General features: G+C 47.2%; 1 protein-coding gene across 1 annotated transcript in view; it reads right to left on the bottom strand.

Moving 5' to 3' along the window:
• Positions 1-284: 284 nt before the first annotated feature.
• NKX2-2 (NK2 homeobox 2) overlaps positions 285-22,452 on the bottom strand; it is a 56,406-nt gene continuing 34,238 nt past the window's right edge. The window contains exon 3 of the mRNA XM_089307373.1: positions 285-426. Coding sequence (XP_089163499.1) covers positions 401-426 — 26 coding nt within the window. The 3' untranslated portion in view covers positions 285-400. The remainder of the gene's footprint in view (positions 427-22,452) is intronic.

A 22,452-nucleotide genomic window follows, 5' to 3' on the forward strand; every position in this document is an offset into this window, starting at 1 on the left:
ATTGCTAGGAAAGGAAAACCAGACACAAAGGCAATTTTATAACTTTACTCAGCAGTCGGCCCTCATGCACATTGGCTGCCTATAGATTTGTGAAAGTGGTGACAGGTGCACAGGGGACGGGGTAGAGCTCACTTGGCGAATCTTCATCCTCATTCTGTTTTCTCGACAATCTCACAAGACTGTGGTAGGAGGTGTTCCTTATTCCTTTGGTCCAGACAGCTTTGTTGAGCCTGATGTCAATCCACATGTCTAGAGTCCCCATCTTCCTCACGGAAAACTTCCACATCTCCCTGCGAGCCCAAGGGGCACACTTCTTGGAGCCCACTCCATGGCTCGCTTATGAGTGTCAGCGGTGCTCTCTGGGGTCACCGCCTCACTGATGGCAGAATGGCGTGTCTTCTCACCACCTTCTTTGCAGGAGCCACCCTGTGGAGTCCAAATGGGAAAGGCTAGAGTCCAGATCTTTGTCTCTAATACAATGTCCCTCAAAAGGAACCAGACCTCTTTAGAGAAATAGTTGACTCCAGGGCTGGGGTAGGGTAAGAGCAAGATGGGAATGGAGCACCTTTTTGGGTCAGAGAGTGAGAGGGTGCTGAACAAACAATAAGGAATGTCACAGGGACACAGGAGCCAGCCTTAGGTAGTTCCCATGGGTCAAACTGGGGACAGCATGAGAACCAGAATCATTAAGTATGGTAACGAATTGAGAAAAGTAGAAATCATGAGTGCCTATGCATAATATAAAGTAGATGAATTAATACACACAGGAAAAGGCAGGCCTCCTGCGTACAGAACGCTGAGTAGTCGATGTGGAGGGAGTGCTGAGTTTGGAAAAATTGTCGTTTTTCAACCATTAGAGTAAAAATGGGATCAAGGCAAGATGCGTAGGGAGGAATTTTTATGAGGAGCAGCACATCTGTATGATCTTAAACTGTCTCCTCACTGATGCTGATCAGTTCATAGAAGAAAAATTAACCTCAGTAATTACTCCATCGAGAAACTAGGCAACAGCTGACCAGGTAATCACACCGAGCAGCCTCATGGGCAGGTAGGCATTGTGCACCTCCAGCTGTACCCTCTTGGGAAGGAGATGCGCACTGTTGCAGCTGAGTATCTCAGGTTAGTCTCATTCTAATCGTCGTTGGAGTATTCTCACTCCTGTCACCAGCAAACATCAGACACAGAATGAGAAGATATCTGTTTAAAAGAGGGGTCTTTTTCTGTAGGAATCCAAACCAGAACATCTGTGTTCACTGGCACTCACTGTAGAGAGAGGGAGACACTCATCATTCAGACGGATGTGTAATTACACTAACGTTAGACATAATTAGTTAGAAATTGAATATACAGATGAGGAAGAAGACATTTTATTTTAAAAATGGCTCATGCAGAGGCTGGTGCTGTGGCGTAGCCAGTAAAGCCACCACCTGCATTGCTGGCGTCCCATATGGGCACCGGTTCTAGTCCCGGCTGCTCCACTTCCGATCCAGCTCTCTGCTATGGCCTTAGAAAGCAGTAGAAGATGGCCCAAGTCCTTGGGCCCCTGCACTCACATAGGAGAAGAAGCTCCTTACTCCTGGTTTCAGATCGATGTGGCCATTTGGGAACTGAATCAGTGAATGGAAGACGCCTCTCTCTCTCTCTCTCTCTCTCTCTCTGCCTGTGACTGCCTTTTGAATAAATAAATAAACCTTTTAAAAATGGTTCATGCACTGTTTAGAAGATTTTTTAAAAAAAAATTAAACACTTAACCCATGTCAACATTAAGAAGTAATCCATAAGCTGTACTTTGGAAATTTATATTCATTAAATAAAAGTTAAAAAATAAATAAATAAATAAAAATCTTGAAATACAAAAAAAAAACAAATGGCAATTTTACAAGCCTTGGAATATTCTTGGAAATAAAATATTTTCAAATAAATTAAAAAAAGAAGTAGAAAGAACATTTACATGAGCTTCAGGAAGGAAGTTTAAGTAAAGGGGAATCTTTGACTTTTGAATTCTAAAGAATATAGAACCAATACAGCCACATACAAAGGGGTTTGACTATGACATGTTTTGTGGATTTCTTCCTAAGCACAGCTTTCTGTTTGCCATGTTTTTCTGCTCTGAAAATGGTGGTTGCTTATACAATCAGATGCTTGACAATAATCCCGGGGAAAATTATCCTGATCTTTCCTTTATAATGAATTCCAGGAACAATCAGGTCAATGGAGAATCTTAGGTGCTGCTGAGAACTGCCAATTTTGCGGCAATCATTGAAATTGTGCTGCATTACAGCTTCTTTGAGGACAAACAAACCACGATGTAAATAACCTTTCTTTTTCTCATTTCAGCTCCCCCCACCACGTTAATCAAACCCAGTGTTATTGCAGACAATGTGGCATAGAAAACGATAGCTGATTTTTTCCCCCAGGTGGTTATTATTTTACAATTATCTGGCAAAGGAAGGGCCAATATTTAGTTAGTTCTCACATGTGAGACATTGTCCCTTGGATTGTTCGCACTACATGAAAACCTACTTGGCAAACATAGAAAAATATAATACATTCAGCAATCAACTATTGCGACATGACTGCCTGACACTGTACATGATGACTTACGGCTGTGAAATGAGCTTCGTAGGGAAACTGTTTCAAACATTATGAGTGATGATGTGTAAAGCTCTCTTCACAGAGGCAATGCAAAGTGGACAAAATGCTCGACTCAGAAGCCTCTGCCCGCCGCGTAGGTGACCTTGGACAAGTCGGCTCAAACCCCTTTGAGTCTCAGTTGAAGGTTCTCTCTGTGAGACCTGAAGTCAGTGCCTGTGTGAATTAACTCCCTCAGGGCAGAATTAACCCCCCCCCCCCCCGCTCCCCAGAAGGCCTGGAGAATGGGGATGAAAGAGGAGGATGAACGACTTTGCGGATAATTGAATGTCTACCTCTACCCATCCTTGCAAGCCAAGAGGTGATCCCATCTCTTCCAGAGGCTCAGGTTCCAGGTAAGAGGGAAGGAAAGAGGCAGGAGGGACATGAGGCTACTGCAGGATGACCGACAAAACTCAGAGCAGGGCACAGATAAAGAAGCAGCGTGGAACCCAAGGCCTTCTACATGGGGCTAAAGATGATTGATTCTTTAAAAAAAAAAAGAGAGAGATTTATTTGAAATTCAGAGTTACACAGAGAGAGGAGAGGCAGAGAGAGAGAGAAAGAGAGGGAGAGACAGACAGACAGACAGGAGAGGTCTTCCATCCGATGGCTTACTTCCCAATTGGCTGCAACGGCCGGAGCTGTGCTGATCCAAAGCCAGGAGCCAAGAGCTTCCTGCATGTCTCCCACATTGGTGCAGGGGCCCAAGGACTTTGGTCATCTTCTACTGCTTTCCCAAGCCATAGAAGAGAGCTGAATCAGGAGTGGAGCAGCTGGGACTTGAAGCAGAACCCATATGGGATGCCGACACTGCAGGCCAGGGCGGCGTTAATCCGCTGAGCCACAACACTGGCCTCAGTGATTGATTCTTTACTGCTGGAGCGAACGGCCATAACCTGGCCACCAACAAAGGCGCTTCAAAATAAGATTGACAGGCTTTGTTAGAGATGTCTCATGGAAACCAGTGTAATTGCAAACACATGCAGAATTGAAAGTCCTTTTGGATATTTGCTGACAGCCTACCACATACATAGGAGTTGCAGAATTAAAAATGAATCATACAGGCTGGCGCCGTGGCTCACTTGGTTAATCCTCCACCTCCAGCACCAGCATCCCATATGGCCTTCGGTTCTAGTCCCGGTTGCTCCTCTTCCAGTCCAGCTCTCTGCTGTGGCTTGAGAGTGCAGTGGAGGATGGCCCACGTGCTTGGGCCCCTGCACCCGCATGGGAAACCAGGAGGAAGCACCTGGCTCCTGGCTTCGGATCGGCACAGCGCCAGCTGTAACAGCCATTAGGGGAGTGAACGAGTGGAAGGAAGACCTTTCTCTCTGTCTCTCTCTCTCACTGTCTATAACTCTACCTGTCAAATAAATTAAGAAAATAATGAATCATACATGGGGCTGATGCTGTGGCTCAGTGGGTTAAGCTGCTGCCTGCAGCGCCAGCATCCCATGTGGGCGCTGGTTCAAGACCCAGCTGCTCCACTTCCAATCCAGCTCCCTGCTAATGTGCCTGGGAAAGCAGTGTGAGATGGCCCAAGCCTTTGGGTCCCTGCACTCATGTGGGAGTCCTGGAAGAAGCTCTTGGCTCCTGGCTTTGTACTGGCCCAGCCCTGTCCATTATAGCCATTTGGGGGAGTGAACCAATGGATGGAAGACCTGTGTGTGTGTGTGTGTGTGGGTGGGTGGGTGTGTGTAACTCTGCCTTTCAAGTGAATAAATATATCTTTTAAAAAAATTTTATTTATTTATTTATTTTGACAGGCAGAGTGGACAGTGAGAAAGAGAGACAGAGAGAAAGGTCTTCCTTTGCCGTTGGTTCACCCTCCAATGGCCGCTGTGGCCAGCACACTGCAGCTGGCGCACCGCGCTGATCCGAAGGCAGGAGCCACGTGCTTCTCCTGGTCTCCCATGCGGGTGCAGAATGACCACAGCAGAGAGCTGGCCTGGAAGAGGGACAACCGGGACAGAATCCGGTGCTGTAACCGGGACTAGAACCCAGTGTGGCAGCGCCGCAAGGCAGAGGATTAGCCTATTGAGCCACGGCTCAATGACTTTAAAAAAATGAATCTTTAAAAAAATCATTAAAAAAAATGAATCATCTATAGCTCTGTCTCCTAGGATTTTTTTAAAAAAAGATTTATTTATTTATTTACTTATAAGGCACAGTTACAGAGAGGCAGAGGCAGAGAGAGAGAGAGAGAGAGAGGTCTTCCATCCTCTGGTTCACTCCCCAGATGGCTGCAATGGTTGGAACTGCACCGATCCGAAGCTAGGAGCCAGGTGCTTCTTCCCAGTCTCCCATGTGGGTACAGGAGCCCACGGCCTTGGGCCATCTTCTACTGCTTTCCCAGGCCATAGCAGAGAGCTGAATTGGAAGTGGAGCAACCAGGACTCAAATTGGTGCCATATGGGATGCTCGCATTACAGGCGGAGGCTTTACCTGCTAAGCCACAGTGCTGGCCCCTCCACTTTAAAATGTGGAGGAGAGACAGTACTACAGTACTTCAGAAACTTCATGGAAAACAAGAATTAAAAGGTAAGTTTATTTTTGGTGCAAAAAATTGTGAAATCCATGCATGGTTTTTTCTTTCTTTTTTTTTTCTTTTTTTTAAATTTAGTAAATATAAATTTCCAAAGTACAGTTTATGGATTACATTGGCTTTCCCCCCTTCATAATTTCCCTCCCACTCGCACCCCTCCCATCTCCCACTCCCTCTCCCATTCCATTGACATCAAGATTCATTTTCAATTATCTTTATAAACAGAAGATCGATTCAGTATATATTAAGTAAAGATTTCATCAGTTTGCACCCACACAGAAACACAAAGTGTAAAAATACTGTTTCAGTACTAGTTATAGCATTACTTCACATTGGACAGACATTAAGGACAGATCCCACATAAGAAGTAAGTACACAGTGACTCCTGTTGTTGACTTAACAATTTGACACTCTTGTTTATGGCGTCAGTAATCTCCCTAGGCTCTAGTCATGAGTTGCCAAGCTGTGGAAGCCTGTTGGGTTCGCCGACTTTGATCTTATTCCGACAGGGTCATAGTCAAAGTGGAAGTTCTCTCCTCCCTTCAGAGAAAGGTACCTCCTTCTTTGATGGCCCCGTTCTTTCCACTGAGATCTCACTCGCAGAGATCTTTCATTTAGGTCTTCTTTTTTTTTTTTCCCCAGAGTGTCTTGGCTTTCCATGCCTAAAATACTCTCATGGGCTCTTCAGCCAGATCTGAATGCCTTAAGGGCTGATTCTGAGGCCAGAGTGCTATTTAGGACATTTGCCATTCTATGAGTCTGCTGTGTATCCCGCTTCCCCTATTGGATCGTTCTCTCCCTTTTTGATTCTATCAGTTAGTATTAGCAGACACTAGTCTTGTTTATGTGATCCCTTTGACTCTTAGACCTATCAGTGTGATCAATTGTGAACTGAAGTTGATCACTTGGACTAGTGAGATGGCATTGGTGCATGCCACCTTGATGGGATTGCATTGGAATCCCCTGGCATGTTTCTAACTCCACCATTTGGGGCAAGTCCGATTGAGCATGTCCCAAATTGTACATCCCCTCCCTCTCTTATTCCCACTATTATATTTAACAGGGATCACTTTTTAGTTAAAATTTAAACACCTAAGAATAATTGTGTGCTAATTACAAAGTTCAACCAATAGTACTAGAACAAAAAAAATACTAAAATGGATAAAGTATTACATTGTACATCAACAGTCAGGACAAGAGCTGATCAAGTCACTGTTTCTCATAGTGTCCATTTCACTTCAACAGGTTTCCCCTTTGGTGCTCAGTTAGTTGTCGCCAGTCAGGGAGAACATATGATATTTGTCCCTTTGGGACTGGCTTAATTCACTCAGCATAATGTTTTCCAGATTCCTCCATCTTGTTGCAAATGACCGGGTTTCATTGTTTTTGACTGCTGTATAGTATTCTATAGAGTACCTGTCCCATAATTTCTTTATCCAGTCTACTGTTGATGGGCATTTGGGTTGGTTCCAGGTCTTACTATTGTGAATTGAGCTGCAATAAACATTAATGTGCAGACAGCTTTTTTGTTTGCCAATTTAATTTCCTTTGGGTAAATTCCAAGTAGTGGAATGGCTGGGTTGAATGGTAGGGTTATATTCAGGTTTCTGAGGAATCTCCAGACTGACTTCTATAGTAGCTTAACCATACATTTGCCACAAACTTTTTGAAAACCTCTGTGTGTGCACCAGTAACTGGGATATTCTTTGGTTTTCAGATAACACTAAAACAAGGTTCAAACCCAGTGCCGTGGGACCACAGAGAATTAAATCTGGTTTGTTTTAATCTGGCAGAAGGGGTAAGGAAAGACTTTGCAGTGGAAGAGATATTTGAATGGCAGCGTCAGAGATGAGTCAGATCATCAGTGGTGGACTAGGGCCGGGCTGACAGAACAGTGTGTAAGGAGGAGGAATTGAATGAGGGGCCGTTATGAGCCTAGCATGATGGGAGTGCAGGGAGCTCCTGGGAGGATATGGGGAGGGGAGGAGAGGGGGCTGCCCTTGGATGAAGAGGAGCTTTGACTCTCACAGTAAGGAACCCGGGCCAAAGTTCAGTGAGAGGCTGCTGTCCTCAGTACCAGGGATTCAAGCAGGTTGCCAGGCAGCCAGGCCCAGACCGTCTTGGAGACCAAGAGTGGAGGGACTGGGAAGGAAAAGGAGGCAGTTAGGTCAGCTTGCAGTTCCGAGGAAGAACGAGTGCCTGGGGGTTTTAGTGGTTCAGAGGTGGACGACAGAAGATGGAGACGATTTGAAGGGAGAGAGAAGGTCCTTTAACTTTGGAAAAGTTGGGAACAGCAATGAGAATGAGAAGCTTGGCCTTCGGCTACTGGCTGCAGGGTTCTAGAGCACGGGTGGGAGCCTGTGCTGCATGCCACTGCTCAGGTGACAGCAGTGGGATGGATGAGATGCCTCGGGAGAGGGGAGTGAGTGGGAGGAGAAAGTGTGGGTGGATCCTAGGGGCAAGTTCCCTAGTGAGGAATCCGTCTGTGACTATACCAAGATGGGAAAATGGAGTTAGGAGAGTCTTGCGGGGTCCTTGGGAAGTTCAGATTGCACAGAGGACTGGGTGGTCAGGAGTGTTTAAAAGGAGACCAAGACGGGTGAGAAATAAAAAGAGGAAATAAGTATTGGAGCTGAACTGACCATGAATGAGACAGTGGCATCAGTAAGTATAAGACAATGAGGCTGGGGCCGGTGCTGTGGTGTTGTGGGCTAAGCTTCCGCCCGCAGTGCCAGCATCCGTATGGGCACTGGTTCAAGTCCCGGCTGCTCCACTTCCAATCCAGCTCCCTGATAATGCTCCTGGGAAAGCAGTAAAAGATGGTCCAAGTGCTTGGGCCCCCTGCGCCCACGTGGGAGACCCGGAAGAAGCTCTGGCTCCTGGCTTTGGACTGATCCAGCCCTAGCATTGCAGCCATCTGAAGAGTGAACCAGTGGATGGCAGACCTATTCCTCTATCTCTCCCTCTCTCTAACTCTACCTCTCAAATAAATAAAAAGAAATCTAGAGAGAGAGAGAGAGAGAATGAGACTGTGTGGGTGAGCAGAGGGACCAGCTGTTAGCTTTACATGAAGTGAGAGTCTAAAGAATCTGAGGAACTCTTTATTCAGATGTAGCTCAGATTTACAAATTACAGAAACTGTAATATACCAGATTCACCATTTCTTGCTTTGTAAAAAAGATTTATTTTATTTATTTGAAAGACAGAGTAATAGAGAGAGCCTGAGAAAGAGATCTCCCATCTGCTGATTCACTCCCCTCAAAAGGCTGCAACACCCAGGGCTGTGCCAGGCTGAAGTCAAGAGCCAGGAACTCCATCTGGGTAGCAGAGGCCCAAGCACTTGGGCCATCATCTACTGCTTTCCTAGGCCATAACAGGGAGCTGGATCAGAAGTGGAGCAACCAGGTCTCGAACTGGCGCCCATATGGGATACCGGCAATGCAGGTGGCGGCTTTACCTGCTACGCCACAGCGCCAGCCCCTCTTTGGTCTCTTTGAATCTAAAACATTTTCTGAGCTTTTATTTATCTTTCATGATATTAACTTTATTTTTAAGTTTATTTGAGAGAAAGAGGAGCTTTCCACCTGCTGGTTCACTCCCCAAATGCTGTGGCTGTGCCAGGACACAGCTAGGATCCAGGAACTCAATCTGGGTCTCCCATATGGGTGGCAGGGATCCGACTGCCTGGACTATTAGTTGATGCCTCCCAGGGTGCACATTAGCAGGAATCTGAAATCGGAAGTGGAGCTGGACTCCAACCCAGGTGTGTGGGCATGCAAAGTGGCATGTTAACCACCTCTGAATGCCTTCCCTGCAACATGTTAGCTTGTTTTTGAGGGACATGGGTTCAGCACTTCGTATCACGTCCCTAAATGTGGATCTGATAGCGTTCCTTTGAAATGTGATGGAATACTCCAGAACTGATGTTATATCCTTTTTCAGGCCAGCACAGCCAGGGTCACTTAGTGTTTTGTTTCCTTACTGGGGACGCGAACTTAAACCACTTGGCAGGTAGTGCCTGCCAAGTTTCTCGGCACTCAGTCACTGTAAAGTAGCTGTTATCCCTGTGTCATTAGTAAGTAATTTGAGGGAGATACTTTGAGACCGTGTACAGATGCCACTTATTGTTAGATAATCACCTACTGGTTTTTGTATTAGTTGATGGTTTTTGCCATGACTCAGTTACAACTCAGACAGTCACAAAATAGTAATTTTTCTAAAAAATCATTTCTTTTGCATTTATTATTGGATTATTACTGTAAGAAGAGGTCTTCTTATTCATTTCAGTGTGGAAAAAATAAAAACAATATAGGCACACTTGAGTTTTTATCTGGATGGAAAGAGAGGAGTCAGTGGGAAACATAGGGAATACGGGGTGAAATTGAAAGCAAGACTTGGCCGGCGCCGTGGCTCACTAGGCTAATCCCCGCCTTGCGGCCCCGGCACACCAGGTTCTAGTCCCGATCGGGGTGCTGGATTCTGTCCCGGTTGCCCCTCTTCCAGGCCAGCTCTCTGCTGTGGCCAGGGAGTGCAGTGGAGGGTGGCCCAAGTGCTTGGGCCCTGCACCCCATGGGAGACCAGGAGAAGCACCTGCCTCCTGGCTTCGGATCAGCACGGTGCGCCGGCCGCAGCGCGCCGGCCGTGGCGGCCATTGGAGGGGTGAACCAACGGAAAAGGAAGACCTTTCTCTCTGTCTCTCTCTCTCTCTCACTGTCCACTCTGCCTGTCACCAAAAAAAAAAAAAAAAAAAAAAAAAAAAAAAAAAAAGCAAGACTTGAGGAGTGGGTTCAAAAAAGCAGCCTGCAGGAGGTGGTCCTGGTCAGGTGTGGGTACTATGTGTCGCCACAGGAAGGTGACTGCAAGGAGAAGTTCAGGAAATTCAGGCCTGGTCCCCCTCGTCGCATGAAACTTGTGGTGCTGTGTATTGTTGGTGCTGTATGTGCTTGATCCTATGGAGATGGAAATGTAGTAACTCCCGCCTTTGGGTGGCTGGTGATATGGGTGATGGCAACTAAGCCTTACACCAAATACTGTGTTGAATGCTGGGTTTAGGTTCACAATCCCCTCACCCAGAAGCCTCAGGGCCAGATGTGCTGCGGAATTTGAAATGTGAGGCGACGGGCTACATATACCATGCTTTACATCACTCTGGTGGATCTGAGGCAGCACGCCGTCATCAAGTCCATTTTGATTTCAAAGTGAAGCCATTGTTCCTAAAGTGGAACATGAATAGCCACACTTAGGTCAGGTTAGGTTAGGCCACCAAAAAAGTGTGTGTCACAGTTACAAAAAACAGAAATGTTTGGTTTGCAGGGCATTTCAGGTCCGTAAACAGAGAATGAAGGAGTGAAGATCTCTGGAAAGAGTCCTAGGACAGCAGGTGCTTCCAACACAAGGAATCAAAGTTTTGCAAAGGAATAGCACCTGAGCAAAGTCCTGAAGAGAGTCTGAGCTTCTGACCTGCAGAACACGTGATCAGAGGTAGAATGGAGGAGAGGGTACTCCAAGCAGGAGCAACAGTATTGAGGCAGGGAAGTCCCCGGGTCCTCTGGCTAATCGGTGGTCTTGTTATCACTGAAGCTTAGGCTGGTTGGAGGGAATGGCAGCAGACTGAGCTGGAAAGCTTTGTTGGATCCTGGAACACCGAGTGCATTAACACTGTGCTCAAGGCTTGAAACTTTGTCCCGTTGTCAGTGCAGATGGGCACGGCAGCATCTCTGCTTGGGGGAAGTGAAATCTGGACGGACTGGGTGCTTGCTCTGTGCCTGCACAGGGAGTGGGGGAGACTGAGGCAGGGAGGAGCTGGTGTTTTGGAAGAGAAAGGTGGTGTGAGCTGATAGCGTGAGCTCAGCCATGGAGAAAATGGAGATTCGGAAGCCAAGTTAGAGTGAATGGGACTTGTTGAGTAGGTGCGTGGTGGGGATGGAGGAGAGGGCGACTCAAAGCTTGATTCCTTGCTGAAACTTGAAGACAGAAGGCAGGACAATGTAGAGCCTTATGAAGGTGGGAGACTGGGAGTTCTACCCTGGGTCTCTATCCCAGCGACCACTTCCTGCAGTGAATAGCTTAGCCGTCTCCTCACCTACCAGTGAGGGTAATACCATCTTCCTGAAGGGATTATAGTGTTGCTTAAATAAATTAATCTGTGCAAATACTGATCACAGGGCCTGACACAGAGGAAACACAGCCCAAATGTTTGGGAATATTGTTGATGGTTTCCATGGTGATATTAATTGAATTAGCTAGAGACTCCAAGAATATATAAGATGGAATCGTTTTCAGATTAACACAGTCAGGAAAATGGTAATCAATGGAGGAAGACTATGGTCCTTTCTGTCTTTGAGATGCCTGCAGTCACAGAAAATGCTTCCAGTCTTTACCACCTTGAAGATTTCATATCGCTGGTTTCTTCTCAAAGATTTATGCAGAATAAAACAAAAGCCTGAAGCATTCTTCAAAGCAGAGACTCTATGTACTGGCCTTAAGGTACTCTGCTCCTCTATTTGTGATATGTTTGTTAAAAAATCCATCTCTAAGACACCATTGTCTTTTTCAAAAAATTATTTGTTTACTATTTACTTATTTGAAAAGCAGAGACACAGAGACAGACATATTGTCTATCCACTGGTTCATTCCCTAAATCCTCCCAACAGTCAGGGCTGGGCCAGGCTGAAGCCAGGAGCCTGAACGCGATCCAGGTCTCCCACATGGGTGGCAGGGACCCAAGTACTGATCCATTACTGCTGCCTCCCAAAGTGCCCCTTAGCGGGAAGCTGCATTGGAAGCAGAGCCAGGACTCAAACTCAGGCCACTCTGATACGGGAGGCAGGTATTCCAAGCAGCATTTTTTTTAAAAGATCTTTATTTATTTATTTATTTATTTTTTTGACAGGCAGATTGGACAATGAGAGAGAGACAGAGAGAAAGGTCTTCCTTTTCCGTTGGTTCACCCTCCAATGGCCGCCGCTGCGGCCGGCGCACTGCACTGATCCGAAGCCAGGAGCCAGGTACTTATCCTGGTCTCCCATGGGGTGCAGGGCCCAAGCACTTGGGCCATCCTCCACTGCACTCCCTGACCATAGCAGAGAGCTGGCCTGGAAGAGGGGCAACCGGGACAGAATCCGGTGCCCCAACCGGGACTAGAACCCGGAGTGCCGGCGCCGCAAGGCGGGGATTAGCCTAGTGAGCTGCGGCGCCGGCCCCCAAGCAGCATTTTAATCAGTGCTCCAAACAGCCACCCCTAAAAATACTGTTATTAACTGGGAGGGAAAAAAAAGGCTATTAGAGACAGCGAGTGCTAAAGATTGAAGGGGCAGTGAAAGAAAAAAAAGAACTGCTCAGTATTTTGTCAAAGTGAAATTCAGAAAACTAGTCATGAACGTTAAAAATGGTATTGATCAATATGACAAAGGCTGAAAGATGATTTGGGATTTCAATCAAGTTGGATCACTGCCTGTCGAGCTTTTTACAAGAAACTCCACGTAGCTCAGCCTCTTTAAAATGCATCAAAAGAGTGAGTGAGTCTCCTGGATGACAAACGTATCCCGGACTCATGTCTGTGAAGCGGTGTCCGGCCCTCCAGAGCCTAGGTCAGCTAGCCTGGTGCTCAGCCTTTGCTGAGGCAGAGGTGGGGTGCGGGCCCTGCGAGCATCCTTCAGCCAACCAGGAGAGTCAGTGGAGGCTGATCACGGTGTGCCAGAGTGGGACTGGAGCAAACTGTCGGGAAACTTCAGAATCGCTGAGCACAATCAAATACTTCATCAGCCGCAGTTGCTGAGATGCGAGGTAAAAAATTCCAGTGCACATTGAAAGACACAGGAAAATGTCTGTGGGAATTAAGCCCCATATACATCAACTTATATAAACTCATAAACATGTGGGATTCAAAACTAGTGTTACTGTAAAACACTTTATCTTATGTGCCATATTGACTGTGCAAGTATTATCATTGCTTGGTTTTTTTTTTTTTTTTTTTTTACAAATTTCATATCATATTTAGCAAAGTGTTTTGGAAGACAGTTTCTTTTAAGTAAAGAAAATCAAAGTTTTCTGACGTAAAGAACTATTATTTTCCGCAGTTCCAAGATGTTAGTGAAGATAATTTTTAAAAAATTTTAGAATGTGGATTTCTATCTCTCTGCCTTTCAATCAAATGAAAATAAATTAAAATTTATTTTAAGGTAGGATGTAATTCATGCAGCTATTCTGTAAATAAAGCAGACATGTCTTCACTGTTAACAAGTAGGCATGCCTACAGTTCTCCAAGAACACCAGATTGGAGAGAAAATGAGTTACGCTGAAACAGAATCAGTTTGGGGCATTAATCATACGATATAATAATAGCAAACATATACATACTGGGTTATATTTTTCATATGAATCCTTGCATAGTGGAGAACGTACACTCTTCAGTGGCTTCTAATGTAGAATTGTCTCAGCCAGCCCAAATAAAGTAAAACCCAAATGCTTTTGAAGCCATTTGACATAGAAATTATTACCAGGAACTAGAGACATTAGGAGCAAAGCCGTGTTCATTAAGCAGTCTGAGCATTCGACTTTTCCATTCTGTGCCTTCTGTTACACTCGTCTAAACTTCACAAAGCTCACTAGTCTGTTTTAGTCAGGTTTGTCTACCTAGGGAAGGTTACTGTAAGACCTATCTCAACAGTCGAGTTCAAACAAGCAGCCTTTTCCCCTATCTGAAGCATTCACATAATTTTTCTTTTGAATTTGTTTCTTCATTGTATTTGGACTATATAAATAGGACCCAAAAGAAGCAATTAGATGACTTTATTGAAATTGATACAGAAACACACGCATGCCAACCAAGGAAACAGATCAGCAGATCTTTTGGAAGCCGAAGACATTATTGAACATCCGGTTTACCAATATCGCAGACAACAGAATTAGCAACACTTCGAGTTTAAAAATCAATCTAATCTTAATCCCAGCAATGATTAAATAAAAGCGAGGTCTAGTAAGTGACATTTGTGTTTGTTTCTGGGCTACGTGGCTAAACTGGATGATGAAACACAATTCATCTCAAATTAGATCATTTATTTAAGGCAACTTTAGGATTGTTTTTGAGGCCTTTAAGAAAATAACCCTTAAAATTCACCTGAAAAAGATAAAAAGGCAGGTATTTCAAGCCAGTGGTAGGAGACTGGCTGTCAAGTGAAATGTACAAGCGTGCCCTAAAGCTACAGTATTCAAGACAGAGTGGTTATGGTTAACCCGCTACGCACAGCAGAGTTAGTGGCATCCAAACAGATCGCATTTATCCAGGCAAGCAACATATGACGTCACAGATCAATACGGAAAGGTGGATGGCTCAAGAAAGGACTTCGAGAAAGTTGGCAAGATATTTGGGGGAAAACTTTCTTCTCTGCCAAAATTCTATCTAAATTTCAGATGGATTTAGGACTAAATTTATCAACCTTTGATAAATATTTAGCTGATCTCTAGAAGAGAAACCTAAGCATAACATGAATAAAAATCACAAAGATCATCATATCTGAGTTTATGAACTTTTATCTTTATGCTTAAAAATATCAAAAACAGGGGCTGGTGCTGTGTCGTAGCTGCCTGCAGTGCCGGCTTCCCATATGGGCGCCAGTTGAGTCCCGGCTGCCCCACTTCTGATCACGCTCTCTGCTACGGCCTGGGAAAGCAGTGGAAGATGGCCCAAGTCCTTGGACCTCTGCACCCGCGTGGGAGACCTGGAAGAAGCTCCTGGCTCCTGGCTTTGGTGTGGCCCAGCCCCAATCATTGTAGCCAATTGGGGAGTGAACCAGCAGATGGAAGCGTGCGCGCTCTCTCTCTCTCTCTGTCTCTGTAACTCTGCCTTTCAAATAAATAAATAAATCTTAAAAAAAAAATAAATAATGCAGGGCAGAGAAGGGTGGAGACTGGGCCTGCAGGAGGGGCAGGCAGAGGGGCCAGCAGGAGGATGAGAGGCAATAGCTGCCTGCTGTCTAAGGACAAACACAGTGACTGTTCCCTTCTGTTCGGCGGCACAGGCTCAAACTATGCTTCTGATCACTCAGGGCAGAGAGACAGTCTGTGTGTCAGTGACCTCTAAACCCCAGGTCTCCCTCTCCATCCCTCTCTTAATCTAGAGGGGAGAAGAAAGCCCAACAGAGCGCAGGTGGTGATGGCCATTGGTAAGAAAACCCACGTATTTGTCTGTCTCCAAGAGAATGTGCTAACCTTTGAGAAAAAAGGCTAATCCACAGTGCTTAAAGGACCAAGCCAAACCTCACAAATTCTCACCTACTAGCTCGTTAACGAGCCTTACTAATAATTATAGGTTTCCTGCAAATTTTTAATCAGACGAGCAAATAACATGTAACTACCATCAACACATGCTCATGCCTCCAGAAATTGCAGGAAGTTGTATTTAATAGGAAGTCACAGTGGTACCGGAAAACAGAAGCCGATCACAGGGAGGCAGGGAGTGCATTTTCCAAACACGGCCACACTGTCTCGCCTCCTGCCTGCTGTTGGCTACAGTGCAGTCTGGATACTCCTCACAGCCGGAGGTGAGGTGATAGCTGCTTCCGTTGAACGTGGACAGACTTCTGGGATTTGACCAGTGAAGACCGTGTAAGAGATGCCATAGTGTATCTGGGAGGTCACAGAAATGCCACACACTTCTGCTCTGCTCTCCGGAGAGAGGTGTGTTTGGGACAAAGCCACCCTATTGTGAGGAAGCCCAAGAGGGCTCTGCAGAGAGGACCCGTGGCTCCCAGCTCCATGGAGCTCTTAGCTGATATCCAGAGCTAAGAGCAGATCCGTTAGCATTGAGATTGCAACGTCACACCGGTGCCTTGGGGAGCAGCGAGGACTTCTCCCTGTGTAACCCTGTACACACTGCAAATTCCTGAGCAAAATTAAACCAGACTGAGCAGCCCTAATACACCAATAGGAAATCAGAAATGCTTAAGAATCTGCGACTTGTTGAGTGCTGACAATGACACCACAAGTGGAAAATTCACATTGTCCTCTGCCCTGGCTGAGATCGTAGCAGCTTTGCATTCTGGTGGTTCAAGGCTCAAACACTGCTTCATTTGCAAAATCATTAAAAATATTGTATGAAGTTACCTTTAGCCTGTGCGTAAGCTGTATGTGGGACAAATTAATTTCATTTTAGGCTCAGGTCCTAACCCCAAGTTATTTCATCATGTATATGCATGTATGGCAAAATCTGAAGCACTTCTGGTCCCAAGCATTTTGAATAAAGGATACACAACTTGCAAGTGTTATCTTTTTTTTTAAGATTTATTTATTTATTTGAAAGGCAGAGTTACACAGAAAGAGGAGAAGCAGAGAGAGAGAGAGAGAGAGAGGTCTTCCATCCACTGGTTCACTCCCTCATTGGCTGCAACCCTCAGAGCTGCACCGATCCGAAGCCAAGAGCCAGGTGCTGGGGCCCAAGCACTTGGGCCATCTTCCACTGCTTTCCCAGGCCATAGCAGAGAGCTGGATCGGAAGAGGAGCAGCCGGGACTCGAACTGGAACCCATATGAGATGCTGGCGCTTCAGGCCAGGGCATTAATCCGCTATGCCACAGCGCTGGCCCCGCAAATGTTATCTTAAGCCACGAAGTTGAATGGTTTGTGTGTAGCCGGATTAGCTGCCGCAGTGATAACTCCTGGAAACATGGAAGGCTTGTGGAATTGACTGAGAGAAGAAACTGCAGCCCAAGATGTCCCCAGGGGAGGCCTGCAGCAGAATGGGCACAGCTGTGACCAAAACCCAGTGAGTCCTGGACAGGACCGCTAGGGTGCAGAGCTGGAAACAGATGGGCAGACCTGTTCCTTCTCTGGGAGGGGTGAGGCAGTAAGGCAGAAGGCAGGAAATAATGAAAAAAAAAAAAGTTATTGAATTTCATGTCAATGCAATTCTAAGCTGCTGTTCTGAAATGTTGAACATCAATGTGATCAAGAAACAAGCAGAGATCTCCAAATGAGAAAAAGTATATAACTACAGGTGCAGAGAACATGGGTTCTTTTTTTAATTTTTTGACAGGCAGAGTGGACAGTGAGAGAGAGAGAGAGAGAGACAGAGAGAAAGGTCTTCCTTTGCCGTTGGTTCACCCTCCAATGGCCGCTGTGGCCGGCGCACCGCGCTGATCCGAAGGCAGGAGCCAGGTGCTTCTCCTGGTCTCCCATGGGGTGCAGGGCCCAAGCACCTGGGCCATCCTCCACTGCACTCCCTGGCCACAGCAGAGAGCTGGCCTGGAAGAGGGGCAACCAGGACAGAATCCGGGGCCCCGACTGGGACTAGAACCCGGTGTGCCGGCACCACAGGCAGAGGATTAACCTATTGAGCCGTGGCGCTGGCTAGAACATGGGTTCTAAGACAGTGTTATGGGCAATTTCATGCCAATAAATTTTTTAAACTTTTATTTAATGAATATAAATTTCCACAGTACAGCTTATGAATTACAATGGCTTCCCCCCCATAACTTCCCTCCCACACGCAACCCTCCCCTTTCCCACTTCCTCCCCCCTTCCATTCACATCAAGATTCATTTTCAATTCTCTTTATATACAGAAGATCAGTTTAGCATATATTAAGTAAAGATTTCAACAGTTTGCACCCACATAGAAACACAAAGTGAAAAATACTGTTTGAGTACTAGTTATAGCATTAAATCACAATGTACAGCACATTAAGGACAGAGATCCTACATGACGAGTAAGTGCACAGTGACTCCTGTTGTTGACTTAACAAATTGACACTCTTGTTTATGGCATCAGTACTCACCCTAGGCTCTTGTCATGAGTTGCCAAGGCTATGGAAGCCTTTTGAGTTCACCAACTCTTATCATATTTAGACAAAAATAGATTAAACAAAGCTTTTTTTTTTATCAAGTAAGAGTAAATTGGAGCTGGCGCCGTGGCTCACTAGGCTAATCCTCCGCCTTGCGGCGCCAGCACACCAGGTTCTAATCCTGGTCGGGGCGCCGGATTCTGTCCCTGTTGCCCCTCTTCCAGGCCAGCTCTCTGCTGTGGCCAGGGAGTGCAGTGGAGGATGGCCCAAGTACTTGGGCCCTGCACCCCAGGGGAGACCAGGAGAAGCACCTGGCTCCTGCCTTCGGATCAGCGCAGTGCGCCGGCCGTGGCGGCCACTGGAGAGTGAACCAATGGCAAAGGAAGACCTTTCTCTCTGTCTCTCTCTCTGTCCACTCTGCCTGTCAAATAAATAAATAAATAAATAAAAATAAAAAAATAAAAAAAGAGTAAATTGGAATGTATTGCTATGAGCACGTGCCCCAGTATTTATAGGAAATGCAAGGAGGAGAGAAACAAGTTTTTAAAAATATCAAGTAAGGAGGCTGGGCCGTGGCTCACTTGGCTAATCCTTCACCTGTGGCGCCGGCACCCCGGGTTCTAGTCCCCACTGGGGCGCCAGGTACTAGTCCCGGCTGCTCCTCTTCCAGTCCAGCCCTCTGCTGTGGCCCGGGAGGGCAGTGGAGGATGGCCCAAGTGCTTGGGCCTTGCACCCGCATGGGAGACTGGGAGGAAGCACCTAGCTCCTGGCCCAGAGTGGGCTGCTACCTTCATCTTCGTGTCTTTGCTGGCTTTGCCCGTCTCATCTGGGTCTCAGCACTCTCAGATAATGAGTTTTTTTCTTCTGGCATGAGAATGGCATTGTGGTTATATAATAAGATCTCCACGCTTTTTTAGAGATACGTATCACAGCATGGAGGAGTTTGCTGTAAACACCCGACAAGGGCTGAGATGCCTCCGGCCCGCAGCTGAGTGCCAAGGTCCAGCAGCCGGTTCCTGACTCCCGCTTCCTGCTGATGCGCACCCTGAGGGAGTGGGCAACAGGAGCGGCTCAAGTAGTTGAGTTTCTGCCACCAGACATGGGAGACCCAGATTGAGTCCCTGGCACCTGACTTGGTGCCCTGTCGCCGTGCTGTCCACCCCTAACCCTGCCATTGAGGGCATTTGGAGAATGAGTCAGACTATAGAAGATCTCTCTCTCTCTCTCTCTGTCTCACGTAAGTAAATAAAATTTTAAAAATAAAGCACTTCAAGAAACAATGGTTCTAAAAAGGAATAGATGCAGCTAATGATTTAGGTAACTGTGGAAACTGGGTATTCTATTTTTCACAACTTGAAATTTTTTCCTGATGAACTTTGTTTTTCTTAATATTTCTTTTAAAAAATTAATTAGTTAATTTTTATTTATTTATTTGAAAGGCAGAGTTACAGAGAGGCAGAGGCAGAGAGAAAGAGAGAGAGAGAGAGAGAGAGAGAGACAGAGAGAGAAAGGTCTTCCATATGCTGGTTCACTCCCCAAATGGCTGCAACAGCTGGAGCTGGGCCGATCTGAAGCCAGGAGCTTCTTCCGGGTCTCCCATGTGGATATAGGGGCCCAAGGACTTGGGCCATCTTCCACTGCTTTCCCAGCCCATAGCAGAGAGCTGGATCAGAAGTGGAGCAGCCAGGATACGAACTGGCGGCCATATGAGATGCTAGTGCCACAGGAGGAGGCTTAGCCCACTACACCACAACATCAGCCCACCTCTGTCTTTAATCTTCCTCATTACAATGAGCCAAAAGCCTAATCATGCAATTTGATGGGAAGATTTATGTTTCAGGCCAGGGTACAATTAAAGCATTTTGGAGCTGTGGGTGGATGTTAAGGGGATGAAAGGATTATTGGAAATGCTCGTGTCAGGAGGGAGACGGAGCTTGAAGTTGGACACTCTCTGCAGTGCAGCAGGCCTGGATGCCCGTGGTGGGCTGACCACCTCTCTCCTCCTGAGCCTCCTCCTTGGGGTCCTATGGTGCCAGCCACAGAGAACAGGAGTTCCTAGAAGCAGCACAGCTGTTTTTTTTTTTTTTTTAATCCCAGGGCTGATGCTGTGGCGTGGTGGGCTAAGCCTCCCTCTGTGGCACTAGCATCTCATATGGGCACCAGTTCGTGTCCTGGCTGCTCCACTTCTGATCCAGCTCTCTGCTACAGACTGGGAAAGCAGTGGAAGATGACCCAAGCCCTTGGGCCCCTGCACCTGTGCGGGAGACCCAAAAGAAGCTCCTGGCTCCTGGCTTCAGATTGGCCCAGCTCCAGCAGTTGCAACCATCTGGGGAGTGAACCAACAGAAGGAAGACCTCTCTCTGTCTCTCTCTCTCTCTCTCTCTGTCTCTTCCTCTCTCTTGTCTGTAACTCTGCCTCTCAAATAAATAAATAAATAAATCCCAATGCCGGGCAATGATACCCGCATCTCTGGTGTGGGACTCCATATTCTCAAAGCCCTCTACTTAATCCGGTGTGCAGCCAAGTTGGGAATCTCTGCTCTGCATAATAACACTGTAATCATTCTGAATCCAACTGTGATGTTCAGGCCACCTTTGAAAAATCACCCAAGTTTCTAGACTCACCCCCAGAGATTCTGATGTCTTTGGTATAGGGATGGCCAGTCCAGGCATTGGTAATTGAAAAAAAAAACCTCCCCAAAGTGATCCTGCTGGGGGGCTGGGGATGACTGCTCTACTTGGAAGAAAGCAGCGGACAGCTGCAGCCACAGCCGGAACTGCTACCTGAAGCTGACCCCGCCCCACTGGAGGGGTAGCAGGACCTGCGGGCAGCAGAGCCCTCTCCAGTGAGGGGACAGTAGGTCTTGGAGAAGGGGTTCGGAAGGTTTCCACGGGCCTCTGACAAGAGATGGGGGCCTGCAAGAAGGGAGGATGAACAGCGGTTCTTAGCAGGTGTCTCCCATGCCAGGGAACTCTAGTGGGTACTGGTGTTGCTGGGTCTCCTCCAGACCAGCTCAAGGCTCCCCCCCACCCCCGCCCCGGAGAGCTGGTACCTGCAGCCTGCCTGGCGGAGGCCCTCAGAGCCAGCCATTGGCAGCCAGGGGAGGAAGACCACAGGGGAGAGAGGATGCCAGCTGCTGCCGCTGGAGACAGGGGTGTGGCTCTGTCCACAGCCCCCAGCCCAGATTCCTTTCTTACCTCACGCAGTCAGGCTCCCTGCTGAAGTCCACACTGGGTTCAGGGGGGAAATGCGATGTTGACGGAATTCTACCCACTGGATTTGATAACCAACAGCTACTGGGAAGGAAGCTCCAGGCCCACGAGGGAAGAGGCCAGAATAGGGGATCTAGCGCTGCTTGGCTGCTGAGGAAAATTCCTGTCTGTGGCCTGCTGAACAGAGACTGCCCGCTAGGTCAATCACACACGCCGCGTGTCTCTCCACCCGGTTCTCGGGACCTTGACGTCAGACAATGCGCCTGATGACTTTGCAGCACCCAGGGACTGGCAGAGTGCTGGGCTGGGAGCAGGGATCGAGACACAGGTGCTGCGTGGGGAAGAACTCTTCACTCGCTCTACGCCAGCCCCATATCTCACATAATTTTTACATTCTGCTCTGCCTTCAACTAGGATTTGACATCTTGGCTAGGGGGTAGGGTGAGGCGGGTAGGTTATTATGAATAAATATATTTTTAATATCTATGTATTTATTTGAAAGGCAGAGTTACAGAGAGGCAGGGGCAGAGAGGAAGAGGCAGAGAGAGAGAGGTCTTCATCCGTTGGTTCACTCCCCAGTTGGCCACAACAGCTGGAGCTGCGCTGATCCAAAGCCAGGAGCCAGGAGCTTCTTCCAGGTCTCCCACGTGGGTGCAGGGGCCCAAGGACTTGGGCCACCTTCTACTGTGTTCGCAGGCCATAGCAGAGAGCTGGATCAGAAGTGGAGCAGCTGGGACTTGAACCGGCACCCATATGGGATGCCGGCACTGCAGGCGGCAGCTTTACCCGCTACGCCACAGCACCGGCCCCAAATAAATGTATCTTATGTAAGTTGTCTTACAGTACCTGAGCAGTGGGGCACTGGCAGCAGCAACAACAAAAGTGAGCTCTTTCATCGTGTTGGAATCAGGCCGCGTGTGGCTCAGACTGGACGGCTGTCAGCGCGCAGATGTGGCCTGGCCTCTGCTCTCTGTGCTGCTCTGTGGCTGGTGACAGTGCCTGGAGCCCACAGACTTCAGCTGTCTTTTCACTGACCCTCAAAATGTGGGCATTCCTGGAGATCGAGCTGCAACGCTGGAGGAATTGCAAGGTACAAGGGCCTCGCTGGGGACAGATTGCAAGGACATCTTCCCCCCTAGCCTCCGTTGTGCTGGGGATTCGTTTTTACATGAAACACCTATGAGAGTGTGTTTGGCTTCTACTTTCCCATGTTCCCTCTCCTTGTGCTGAGATTCTGTAGGTTCCTTGGGAACAGGATGATGGAGGGACTTCTATGCTTGGACCCCC

This window comes from Oryctolagus cuniculus, chromosome 11 (assembly GCF_051225735.1).
Source record: "Oryctolagus cuniculus isolate XC-2025 breed Fujian yellow rabbit chromosome 11, ASM5122573v1, whole genome shotgun sequence".
Classification (NCBI taxonomy): domain Eukaryota; kingdom Metazoa; phylum Chordata; class Mammalia; order Lagomorpha; family Leporidae; genus Oryctolagus; species Oryctolagus cuniculus.